Source organism: Pteropus vampyrus, unplaced genomic scaffold (genome assembly GCF_000151845.1).
Source record: "Pteropus vampyrus isolate Shadow unplaced genomic scaffold, Pvam_2.0 Scaffold68, whole genome shotgun sequence".
Classification (NCBI taxonomy): domain Eukaryota; kingdom Metazoa; phylum Chordata; class Mammalia; order Chiroptera; family Pteropodidae; genus Pteropus; species Pteropus vampyrus.
Window position 1 is genome coordinate 3973714 of NW_011888849.1, and position 13350 is coordinate 3987063.

The following is a 13350-nucleotide window of genomic DNA, read 5'->3' on the forward strand; positions in this document are numbered from 1 at the left end:
CTTCTTTGTTATTTTTGCTTAGTCTCTAGGGGTTCTCATCCAGTCTCATGGCTTTATATACTGTCTCTAAACTGATTGATTATTCCCAGATTATATCTCTAGCCTGGAATTTGACTTTGAACAGTAGGCTTATAAATCCTAGTGGTGATCTTTGCCATTTTGTCTCCAGATGCATTCCTTGCTCTTCCTCTGCTCTACTTTACATTACAGAAGGTGGTGGGGTCCGACCCCTGCAAGGTGCACTTCTTAGGCTCCTGTGTCAACTAGCTTCAGGCTGCATTTGACCCACTGAAGGGACTGGTGGGAGTTTGAAGAGCTGGAAGAAGGAAAAGCCACATTATCTTTAGCTCTTCTCTTTTGTTCTTGGGTAGTGTCTCTGGCAGTGGCTACTGCTCAACACTACAACCTCTGGTTTCTGGTGACACCATTTTCTCCAATAATGCCTCTGCCCTTCTTGCTGTTTGTGATCTCTTTGGGCCTGCCTAACCCCGTTGGGCTTCCCAGCAATTCCACTACTTTTGTAAGCATTCCCTCTGTTTGGAATACCTAGAGTGGGTTCTGTTTCCTGACAAGGCCTCAGCTGATAGAGTTCTCTCATGGGTGTCTCAAAATCAACACATTTAGAACAAACTCTTGATTTCCTTCCTACGTTGCTCCTCTTGGCACTTTGCCCATGTGCATTCATGGCGACCCCATTTTACTAAACTCATTAGCACCATCCTTGACATCTCTTTCTCATACCTGTATCCAACCACCAGCAAATCTTGTTGGCTTGATTTCATGAACATACCTAGAGTCAAGTTTTTTTCTCCACATCCACAACTCTCACCATCCTGGTCCAAACCATCATTAACTCTCACTTGGATTATTGAATTACCTTCTAACTAGTCTCCCTGCTTTCACAATTGACCCTAATAGTCAGAGTGATCTTTCTAAACTGTAAACTAGATCACGTTGCCTTTCTTTTGAAAACTTTCCACAGACTTCTCATCTCATCAAGTCAGAAGAAAAATCAAAGTCTTTACAAGTGGCTCCCAACTACCTCCAGGAAACCATTCTCCACCTGAGCACATTCTCTCCCAGTGACATTGACCTCACTACTCTTGCTAGAACCCAGCAGTAGAATTCCTGCCTCAGGGCCTTTGCACATACTATTCTTGCACCCCAGAATGCTCTTTCACCAATAGCTATGTGGCTCTTAATTACCTGTTTGTGTTTAGATGTCACTTCATTACAGCCTGTACATATAACAGCACTCTCCTTCATTATCTCTTTATGTTGTAGCCGCCAGCCCCCGAAAGACACACGGTCCACCAGAAATCAGTGAGTCATAGGAAACACTCTCTTTATTCAGCCAGCTGGGTCTGCCAGGGGTACGCAGACCCCAAATCAAGCAGCCCCGAAATGTAGAGGTACAGGGTTTTTAAGCCCTAAATCCCATTCCTCATTCTGTCTTAAACACAAAGGTCTATTTTTCTCCTGTTCACTACCTGTCAACCCACAGGTCGGTTCTGCAAGCGGGAGTACAGAAGCGGAAAGCTTATTGTTAGAATGTTATGCCCCCATGGGTGATAGCCTATGTTCCCATGGGCGATAGCCAAGCAGTAATTTTCCAGCCAGTACATTTACTGTTGTTTTCTTGTTGTTGTTCATAACACTTACTACTACTTTATATTATGTAGTTATTTATGAATGGTGTGTCTCTTCTCATTAGAAAGTAAGCAGCAGAGCAGGGACCTCGTTTGGTTGGCTGCTATACTCCAAATATCTTAACAATGTTTGGTATTAAAACGTACAGCAAAATTGTTTTGCATCAGGCACAATGCTAAATGCTTTATATGGAGCGCATAATATAGAACTAGGGATGCCGGTCCTGCAGGAGTTCCTGGGGCAGAGCTAAGAGACCAGGCGTTTGCAGCGTGCAAATGGAACTGAGAATCTGCCCTGGGACGGAACTCGAAGGCCAGACCTCGGCTCTTCTAGGGTCCGCCCACAGCGCATGCTCTGCGGTGGCCGCGGGCGGCTGGGATGCCGCGACATTCAGCCGGGGCGGAGTCTAGGCGGCACTTCCCAGTGGCTGGCTGCTCTGATTGGCGGCGCTAATAGTCTGTGAGGTGCAGATGTCTGCCCTCGGGTGGGCGGGGCCTGCCCACTCCAGGTCTTTTCTCGGCTCACCCTCCCCTGCCGACAGGCGCTACGACTCTGAACCGTGGCTCAGGAATTTGGCTCCAGGTGAGCTCCCGCTCCGATTGCACTGTTAGGCGCGGGCGCGGCAGTTTGGGTTCTGCCTCCACGGACTCAGAGGGCGGGCCGCGCACTGCCCCAGGGGCTCAGTCCCAACGTCCCTGAGCCTCTGAAGGCCAGTAGCATCCTCTGCGCTTGACCCCCGGCGGGTCTTGCCTGGAGCACCTGCGGGCGGCTGGAAGCCCCTCCCAGTGACCCAGGTGTCTGGGGGGTTCTCTGAAGATGTTCTCCCCTCCCCAGGCAGGCGCGGTTGCCACTCAGTAAAGCTTGCCCAGAGGCCTTGGAGTGCGGTGACAGCCAAGATTCCTGATTCCCAGCTCCTCTCCTTACCCCCAGTCGGCAGCCGGCCCGACCTCTAACTTGGGCAGCCGGCCCGACCTCTAACTTGTTAACTCACAGGCTGGTCAAGAGTGGACTGTGGCATCTGGCCTTGTGAAAAATCCCAGCGACACTTATTTACCCAGCGGGCACTTGGCTTTCAGTACTTAACTCGGGTGAATCTCAGTTTCTTGAGAAAAGGATTTAAGGGTACAGCATAGAATGGGTGGAGGCGTAATTAACATGGTAGGTCAAAAGCGCTGCCTGCGAGGCCTGGAGCATAGCAAGAACTTAAATGGGAGCCGAAATGTTTATTGTTGCTGTTGTAATTATTATTAATATTATTATTGCTGTTATTATTAAGCTAAATGACAAGATGCTTTGGGGCTTTTCTTCAGCCACTGAGTTGTTGGACCGCCCCTATCCCACATTGCAGAATCTATATTGTGCATCTAGTAGGTGCTTGGCACTTAGGTCGTCGGGGTTCAAAATTGAGTCAGACACCCTAAGCTGAATAAAATGGCTGCGGTGAAGTACTTAATTGGATTGTTAAAATATAGAAAGAGGTGAAATAAAGTTGCTAAGAGAGCCCAGAAAAGCACAGGTAATCTAGCCTGGAAGGGCATTTTCTAGAGTTTTATATAAATGGAATTATATGTATTTATTTTTTTGGAAGGGAAAGGTCTGGCTTCTTTCACCATAATTATTTTGAGATGCATTCATTTTATTGTGTGTTCATTTCTCTGTATTGCTTAGTAGTATATATGTTCCACAATATGTTTATCCATTCACCTATTTGGGTTCTTGCAGCTTTGGGCTATTATACTCAGTCTGTTATAAATATTTTTGTACAAGTCTTTATATGGGCATACATGCATGCATCTTTTTAAATGATAATATTTATCTTAAAAAATGTAGGTGGCCTGGGCTATATAATTCCAGCCTTGCCTCTATCCACCTGGGTGTCTTTGAGAGAGCCACTTCACTTTGCCTTTAATCTATCCCCAAGTCTTTGCTATGTTGTGATTTTGTACCTTCGCTGCCGGAAACTAAATGGTCTTTGTTTATGGTTAGAGGGTTTCAGAAGAAAGGAGGGGATGGTCTTCTTTCCCTGTTTTTTTTACACACTCTCTTATTTCACTTTTTTCCCCCTTGGTGACAAAATTGAATCCTGACATATAATTTTGAACAAGAACAGAAGTGAGTAGATAGTGAGGGCCAAGAGCTAATATTGGCTGAACTTAAGATGTTGAAATCACAATAAGATAGCAAGAGGTGAGAGGTTAACAGGCTCCAGACTTTTGTAGATCTTCCTTTTTCTCAGCCTAGTTTCTTCTAAGTCCTTCTGTTATTTCTCCCAAAATATATTTTTTAAACCTCGTGGTAAAGAAGTGAGTAGATGTGCTGGGCTCCAAAAGTCATATATTAACAGGGGTGACCAGTGGGGAGGTTTCCAGTAAAAAGAAGAATTTCTCCTTTTTTTGCTTCCAGATATGACTGGAGTCATTTGTTTCAGATTTGCCCGTCACCTAACTTTTGCCTTAAACCTGGTTCAGAACTTCTTATAGGAACATTAATCTACCAACATAATTGTGTATAGTGAAATTTGGACAAATAAGAATAGACTGTTTTATACAGAATGAAAATGCGGCTCTTGGGTTTGGTGTTCTGTCTGGTTCTTGGGACCCTGCATTCCAAGACATCTGGAGGAAAAGTGACACCTGTGGATCCTGAAACAAATATGAATGTGGTAAGTTTCTCAAAGTCACCTGCTTTTAAAATGAATATGACGAATGTTAATTATTTTCTTAAATTTAGTTATATGGGCTACATGGAATCACAAATTCTAATCTCTTTATATATCGTTGTGCTTGTCATGTTCTCTGAATCTTAGATTCAGTTTGTTAGACTTTCCCACCAGGTAATGTATATTTTATTGATTGTATCTTACTGTTAAAACTATATACTTCTTAAGTGATAAATAATATTTTTATAAATTTGTTTCATTTTTAAGTATCATTAAATTTGTTTAAAGAACAATAAAAATTATCAAAACTTTGCAAGAATGTTACTACTGAGCATTGCTTTTTACAATATATCAAACAAGGATTGTGATTAGCAATGTCCAGGGAGCACAGTTTAATACAAAAATCAAAATATCTGGGTAAATGTCTTATTAGAACAAATAAGCAAACATAACCCCTTGAGTAATTAAAATATTTAAGAGTTATTAATCTTAAGTAAACAATAAAATCTGGAAATGCCTCACTTAGGCATAAAATATTGGGAAAATAGAGATTAATAAAGAAAACAGAAACTTTAAAACATACAATGGAGTGACCCAGTTGAAGAATCAGTCCACCTTAGAGACTGAAATCAATTCATAGTGAACCAAGAGAATATGACCTGACATCAGGGTCTTAAAATTAAATTTTAATTCTTGACTGAAATCTTTTACCTCTCCCCGTCCTTTTATTTTTTTCCTTTAAAAATAATAAAATTAAATGCTTTCACGTATTATGGCAGAGAGGGTAATGAACACTTATTTACATTAAATCTTCTGGATAGTTGAGTTACCCATATCCTACTGAGCTCCTATTAGCAATTGCCCCATGGATCTTACGGAAAAGTGAATTTGATCACAGTTCCATATTTTTAAGCTTTTCTCACTCTTCAGCTTCACCTTGCCATTCTGTATTTTATTAGTGTAATTTGTTGATTCATTGATTAATGCTCTTTATGCTTCGTTTCCCAGGGTGGGACCTCTTAAAACAAGAAAATCAGACTGTTGATACATCATAGTATTATTTGGCATATTTAGAAAAGAAACAAGGGTTTATTTGTGCCTGGGAGCCAGGATGGAAGCAAAGAGGCCCAAAGCTATGGTAAAATTAGACATAGTTGGTGTAGAATTTGCTAGAATGATGAGACCAAGGTTTAACCAAAATTTGTGAGTAGAACACATGGGTAAAACAAGTGGAAGATTTATTCTTGTCATGGGTGTGCTACTAGATTCAGCAGACTAACATTTCAATTGCAATTGATTTCTTAAGTAAAGCCTAGAGAATGTCATTGACATTTTGTCTTCTGCTTTGCCTGTTAATATGGAATATCTTGTCAGATTTTATCCTTAGAATTTCCATGATTATTACTCTTTTTTTTCCACAGAGTGAAATAATCTCTTACTGGGGATTTCCTAGTGAGGAACACCTAGTTGAGACAGAAGATGGATATATTCTTTGCCTCCACCGAATCCCTCATGGGAGGAAGAACAATTCTGAGAAAGGTATGGATGTTTTCTGTGTTGAGGTAGGAAAGCTCTGACAAGTAACTGCTTTCCTGGAATTTGGTCAGTTTTTATGTCAGTAATCAGATTAAGGAACTTTTAGAGAGACTACTTGAAATTGTTAAACAAATATCAGAATAAGGATCTGACCCTCATTCAATCATCTCTCCAGATGTAGCTTACTCTTTAACATTTTCTGATTCTAGAAATTTTCCCTGGTAAACTAAGATTGATGTTAAGATAATTGGATAAAGATCTCTTCTTTAGTTAAATTTTTATATGAGCAGAAGGGCTTTTGTTTGCTTCAATTCCTTCCCAGTAAGAACAAGCTTAGGGAAGGTGCTTCCTCTTCTTTTTCTATTGCCACCTCTAGGCTCCTCTCTCCATGCGGCAGTTAAAGCTAATAGTGCCACACGCCTTAGGTGTATGTGTCATGATATTGCAAAGGAAGGCACTGTGCCCTGGAATATCAGAAAAGTGAGCATGATTCTTGACTTACTCTCGGGTGGTAGGAAAAAGAGTCAGGAGAACTCAGGGCTAGATCTGTGTCAGCCCCCAAGTGCTCACATGCTTTTCACATCTGTGTGCCTTGGGTTCTTCATCTGTAAAAACAGTTGATTGGCTGGGATGATCTCAAAGTTCCCCTTTAGTCTTTATCACTCTCTGGTTCTGTGGGTTCTATTCGATATTGGTGGGGATTGGGGCAGTAGATACTCTTGTTCTTTAAAATGGGAAACATAGACTGAAAGTGCTCTAGATCTGGTCATAGCATTAGGTTCCCACCTTCTTCCTCTGTTCTGCATTTTCATGGCCCAAGGTAGAGGCCTTTCCTCTTCCTTCTCTCATATTCAGGAGCAATGTTGTTACTTTGGCTCATCTAAGCCAAACAGATAAAAAATTCATGAGGTCCTTCACAACCAATGTGACATTCATCTTCTTCTTATTCATGCCACTTCCTCTCTTGACTTCCTCCTCTATTAATAACACCATCACCCTCCTAACGACCTTCATGGGAAAGTGCAGAATCATTTTTGACTCCCATCCTCAAGGCAAGTCCTCTCTGGGCTGCCCATGTTACATGGCTGTAGTTCATCCCTTCCTTGCTCTGCCAGGCCACCACCCTACTTTATGTTCATGTTACCATTTAAGGAGATGCCTGAAATGAGCTCAGAACCTGAGAGAGGCTTATGCCACCTCCATTTTTGAGGCTTCTCATATATTAAGAAATCAAAGAATTTCATAAAAGAAATATGAAAATTCAGTCTACTTATCTTGTAAGAAATTAATGCTTTTAATACACACAAAGATAACACCGTACATCTGTACTACTTATAAGCCATTACAAGATAACATTAAACCATTATTTATTAGGGATAAAGTGAAACCATTCCTCTTTCCCTTTTTAAAGTAGTTTTTTGTTTTTGTTTTTGTTTTTTGCTCTACTGTGGTGCTGTCACAACACAAGTTTAAAGCTGTATGGTGAGCATCCTTCAGTTCTGTCACAGTGGTCCTCTCTAATTGTATGTAGAGCCTCACTTGAAGATTATTGGAGGTTTCATGATCACAAAGCTTAGCCACATGGCTCTTCTACCTATGCCAACTACTCTCTCCCTGTTCTCGTCCATCTTAACGTAGTTTTGCAGGATTAAGCTCTTTAGAGCCCAGGCATCATTACGTGATATTGCCATTCAACAGTCTTCAGGAGCCTACACATGAAGATACACATTCTTCCTTAATATTCTGTCCTAGCTGTTGTCTGTACCGTTCACTCCGTTCTGTACAGCAATGAGCCTTTGAAATTTACCGTAGTGATCTTCACTGCAAAAAACTTCATGATTCTCTGGATTAGTGGCTACAGTCATAGGCTATGTCTACGTTGTCTTTCTTTATAAATGGGGTAGAATACCTCTTTCACAAGGTTTGTGAGGAGTTCTTGAGCACTGTTGGTTGCCCATTGTCTAAGAAACACTTATTTATCAGCTGCACAAGTTTAAATTGGCACCATAGTCAAATTATGAATGATGATGTAGTTGAAAGTGTGTGTGTGTGTGTGTGATGTTGATAAGCAGCAAGGAACTGCTTTCTGACACTTGCAAATCCAACTGAGTTATTTTCTTTTTGCTAAAGTCTCTCTTGACTTCAGCTGGTGAATGCAACCTCTGGAATGCTGCTCATCCTGCCCACCATCTTCATTTCTATACATATTTTAAAAATAATTTTTTCCCTCCTTCCAAGCCCAGCTTAATTTCCAACTCTCCGTGATTGCTTGAGCAGGAAGGAGACATACACTTCTTCTGAACTCCCCAGTGCCTTGCTAACACCCTTCTTAAGGTGCTTTTCTTATTCTGCTTTGGGGTTGCCTTATTTTCATACTTCTCTCTCCCCACCATCCCTCCCTTAGCCACTCTTTGAAGGCAGAGAGGCTGTGTCTTTTTATCTTTGTAGCCCTCATGGCAACCAGCAGCACCATGTCCTCTGCATGGGCACTGAGTGAGAGTTATATCAGGACAGTCTTCAGAATTGGGGTACATAACTGAGTGAAGGCAATGGGCCTTCTCTCTAGTAAAATAATACAAACACTCGTGCACACACAAATTTTATATGTATTTGTAGAGTTTATGGACCCAGTAAAGAATCTCCTGATTTAAACCATCATTTACCTGCCTGGTCAAACCTCTACTAACTAGGCAGCTTGGAATGCATATTTAGAAAGCCCTTGGTGACCTGTATAGTATGTGTGTGCTGTTTTTCACTGGTAAGCAAACTTCTCGATCAAGTGTTGAGCTACTCCTGCTTTGCACTAACTCCATAAAGGAATTGAAATTCAGAAATTCATAATTTATAAGGAAGTGGTTCCCTTTTTGTCTGCTTAGCCTTATTTCAGAAAGTCATGGGACGTTAGCTCTAGAATGATCTCAGTGTCCTGCCTGGGCCAAGGATTTGGAGTGCTTACATTTTTAACATACTCCCCTGTGGATTCCAAGGTAAAATCCTTGGTGTTGGGAACCTGCGTTATAGATACACACCACTTTTTACTGGGTGAGACAGACAAGTTCAAAGAGGGAAAGGAATTTGTGTTAGGCCAAATTCCTAGGTAGTGGGCTGACTAAAGTACATAAAACAGCAACAGCAAGGCAGACTTATCTTCTGCCTAATTGAGAAATAAATTGTCTAGTAAACAGTCATCAAATAAAGCATCATTAGTACCTGAAATGTTCTGTATCTGATGGCCTGATCTGATGGTGTTCTGGGATGTGAATAATTGTGATCAGTGTGCACCAGCAGGCATTTTGAACTTTGCTTTGACAAAGAGCCCTCAGGGGCCACCATGAATCTGTTTTGAACATACCTATGGATGGGCTGCAACAGAAGAGCCAAGGGAACTTGTTGAAAATATTTCCAGGCTCTGTTCTTGGTGTTCCCGATTCCATAAATCAGGACCAGGGCCAGAAATGTGTGTTTTCTATGTCCCAGGTGATTTTTATACACAGCCAGTTTTGGGACGAGTGTTTGGCTTGCTTTGAAATGGCTGGGCACAAATGGAATATATATGCTCACATTTCCTCTCCCCTACCACTTTGATGTCTAATTATTTTTTTTTCTTTCTTAGGAGTAGTAGTTAAAAGCAAGGACTTTGGAATGAGGCTGACTTGAGTTTTAATTCTGGCTCCCTGCTAGGTGTGTATTCTAGGACAGGTTACTTAATTTCTGTTTCTAGGCATCAATTACCTTATCTTTAACATGGAATGGATCTTAACAACTCTCTTGTAACAGTATAATTTATGTAAAAGGAAGTGTGGAGTACATGATCAGTAGCTATTATGACAAATACTAATACTAATAACAGCGAATCAGCTAGGTGCCAGCATGCTTGCTAGGGTTTATCTTAAGTATCCGGGTCAGGTTAAGGAAGCCTCCCAGGCCCCGGAGCTTTTAGTGATCTTAAGCCTGTCTTGATAGTCAAACCAGCCTTTGGAATTTGGGATTGTGCCGTGCCGAGGGCCGACTTTGCTGGGCCTTGAGCTTCCTTGAGTTATTCAGTCTTATAGATGATTGCAGAGAGGCGTAAAGTGAGAGTGGTTCTGACTTTGCATTACTCACTATAGAGCGGTGGAAATGCTTATGTACCATAAGTCCTTGATGCAATTTTGCCTCAAACCTACCTTTGCAGAAGAAGAGGGGTTCCTTATGCAACTTACAGCCTATCTTCTAAGCAATTCTGAAAGATTTTAGGTTATGCAAGCTCCTCCCAAACTAGCAAGGAGCCAGGTTTCTCTCTTCTTTAGGACCAGGAGACATACTGCCTGCCTCTGAATCCTGGTTTGGGATTGATTGGTGGCTAAGCAACTGTGTGCAAATTTTTTAGCCACACTGTGCCTCAGAGTCCTTATCTAAAAAATTAGGATAAAAACTTGTCCCCAACTGTATTAGTTTCCTATTGTTGCTGTAACAAATTGCCACAAAATTTGTGGCTTAAAACAACACAGATTTATTATATAGTATCTCGCCTTTTCCAATATCTAGGAGGAGCCTGTATTTCTTGGCTTCTGGCCCCATCCTCCATCTTTAAAACCAGTAGTGTACCAGCTTCCTGACTCTCGCTCTGTCCCTCTTACCTGTGCTTGTGTTCTAATAATACTTTATTATAGTTACACATGTATTGTTTTTTTCTAAGTCACTATTATTTATTGAACTTCATTGTCTATTAGTCACCGTACTTTAGAAAAGGAAAGAGATTGAATAAATCCTACAAGGTTTCATAACTGGTAAGAACCAAGGTCAGTTTGGACACCCTGCTCTTTGTGACTTCCTCTTTGTTCTTCTGTTGGTTCTTCCTTGGATGTCAGCTGATTGCTCACATTGTTTTAGAACGTACTGGGGGCCTGTCCAAACACTGCCCTGGTAGAGAAGGCCAGTGCCTTGGAGGTAGGAGGAACTTCCCCATCCACCAGGTCATCTTCCTCTTGAGAGACTGTGGGCTCAGCAGATTCATTTTCGGAGCCTGAGTAATTCTCTCCTCACTTCTACCCACGCTTGGGCCTAATCGGACAGGCAGCACCACAGTGGGACGTTATGGGGCTGCTTTTTGATGGCTCTTTGCTAACTATTTAGGTGACCATGATAACGTCACTTGCCCTCTCTGGGCCAAGGTGCTCTTAGGCCTTTCCCTCAGGCCCCAGCCCTCCTAGAGCCAGTTCGGAACAAACAAATCAATTATAGGGCACAGCCAGGGGAGGTAGCCCTTGTCCTGTTGTACTGGTTTGTTGCTCAGACAAACCAGGCCCCAGGTGCTGTAGTGCATGGATCAGGCTGCTCCTCGGAAGAATTGCCTGATCAGGCAAGGTTGAGTACCATGTCCCTGCCTCCCATTTATCTCCTCCATCTACTAGATATAGCTTTCTTCCAAGGACTCGGTCCAATTCCCTCCAAAATAGCTTCCCCTCTTTGGGCTGTCATTCTCTGAGGGCTTTCTGTATGGTCTAGAATGACTTCTCTCTGGCTAACCTTCTTTCCCATAGCAAATCAGTTATGAGCATGGATTCTGGCATTAGACATTCCTGGGTTCATACCCCAACTCCCCCACTTACTAGCTCTCATTCAGCCGTGGTCAAATTACTTGACTTCTCTTAGACACAGTTTCCTGTCTGTTAGATGGGAATAGTACGAAGTTCATAGGATTTTCACCATAGGACCTTAGAGCTTCTAAGCACATAATAATAGCTAGCTATTATTTTAATCAGCTTCTCTCAGCAAGTTGAAAAGAAATCCAATTAAAATCATTCACTGGAAGATGTGAATGGCACTAGGTGTAACCACACCCCCAGAGTGAAACTTCTTTTGCTAGTAAATGTTTAAAGCTTTGATTGTTGGTGGGGTGGGAAAGAATGACATAATGTTTCCCTTTCTTCCTCCTGGTGGGAGCAAGTGAGAAGGTGGGTAGGTGAGTAGGCCTGTTTCCAGTGTCCTGTATTTTGGTACCCTTTTGTATTCACCGAGTGCCAGAGGGAGGGGACAAGCAACTTAGCACCCGTTTTCCACTCCAGGCCAGGATTGTTAATATTTTCTCTTTGTTGATGACCCATCATGTCTAATGGAATCATGGAAGTCTGGTGGGTTATGTCTTTTGCTGCTCCCTCCACAGAAGGGCCCTTTTGTTCTGAGAGGAAAGGAAATGGGCCCAGCTTGGAAGGATGTGCACCCCATGAGGTCCTTCATATCCCTTCTATCCCCAGTCAGACAAGGCACTGAACTTTACCAGTGGTTCCCCAACCTGCCTGTGCATCAGACTCATGCAGGGGAATTTAACGTAGACTCTGGGTCCCATCCAGCTGAGGCGGTGCTAGTTCTCTTCACATCCAGGCTCCCGCTTCCTCACCAGAACCCTCTGTGGGGCAGTCTGTCTTTCATTTAAGAGCCAGCTCAAATATTTCTCCTCATGGCTGAGTAACTTGCTTTTCCCTCTGAGTTTCTGGTGGTGGTCTGGCCTTTTTCTTGCTGAGCTGAAAGGTAATAATAGTGTCTGTCTCCTTGACTGTAATGGAGCCCCCTGGGGGAGGGAACATGCTTTCCCCAGTTTGTGTCCCCTGCGTGTAGCACAGTGGCTAATACACCCTAGTTACCAGAAAGGTTTACGCAAAATGTAATGTATGTTCTGAATCACTTCTTAATTTTTTAACTTCAGTGCTCTGCTTAGTGTACAGCAGGTTCTCAAAAAAAAATTCTTCAGGTGAATGAACATGACACAGCTGAGTGCCTCAGTTTGCTCTCAAGCCATGACATTTGTCAGCCATTTACTTCTCCATGTCATCCCTTTTCCTCACCTGCTGGCATTTCCCACATGAAAGCAATAGAGTCTGTGATACACTTTGCCATTCTTGCTCCAGGTCCTCTGTATTTGAAAATATCTGGCTTTTAAAGAACAGATTCATTATTTCCTCCCTATTCGGTGCCATCTCTTGTATCTGGTTGTAATTGAGCTTTTGTAATCAGCTTGGAGTGAGAGATGGGGGTACTCCAACAAACAAAAAGAGTTAGAAAAACAGTGCCTTCTTTTCCTATTACAGTTGTCTTAACAAATCATCAAGTTTTGTCCACCATTCCCTCCCCCTCATGCACACTGGACAGCTTTGCTGTCACTCTGGAGTCTACACAGGAGGGTCTGTTTTTGTGTGTGAGCATGTGTCCATGTGCACAGCTGTGTTCTCTTTATTTCTCCGCACGGTCACTTTGATTTTGTAGCTACCCAACTGTGGCATAGAGTTGGAGGTCATGAGTACCCACAGATGACCCCTTAATGTAAATTTCCAAATTCCAAAGTAACTGAGCTGTTATTTTCTTTGTTTCTTTTTCTGTTAAACACAGACTCTTTATAACCTAGATTGCACTAGTGGTTGTTTTACGCAAAGCCAAATCCACAGAAATTTAATGTAGGGGGCAAATATAGGAGCTTTGGGAAATCCAACTAGTGTAGAGTGTGGGGCTTGGGAATATTTTAAGAAGTC

At 42.2% G+C, this 13350-nt stretch overlaps 1 protein-coding gene across 1 annotated transcript in view; it reads left to right on the top strand.

The window, feature by feature from the left end:
• Nucleotides 1-2080: 2080 nt before the first annotated feature.
• LIPA (lipase A, lysosomal acid type) overlaps nt 2081-13350 on the top strand; it is a 29882-nt gene continuing 18612 nt past the window's right edge. The window contains exons 1-3 of the mRNA XM_011361605.2: nt 2081-2232; nt 4201-4312; nt 5731-5848. Of these exons, the coding sequence (XP_011359907.1) occupies nt 4202-4312; nt 5731-5848 (229 nt within the window). The 5' untranslated portion in view covers nt 2081-2232; nt 4201. The remainder of the gene's footprint in view (nt 2233-4200; nt 4313-5730; nt 5849-13350) is intronic.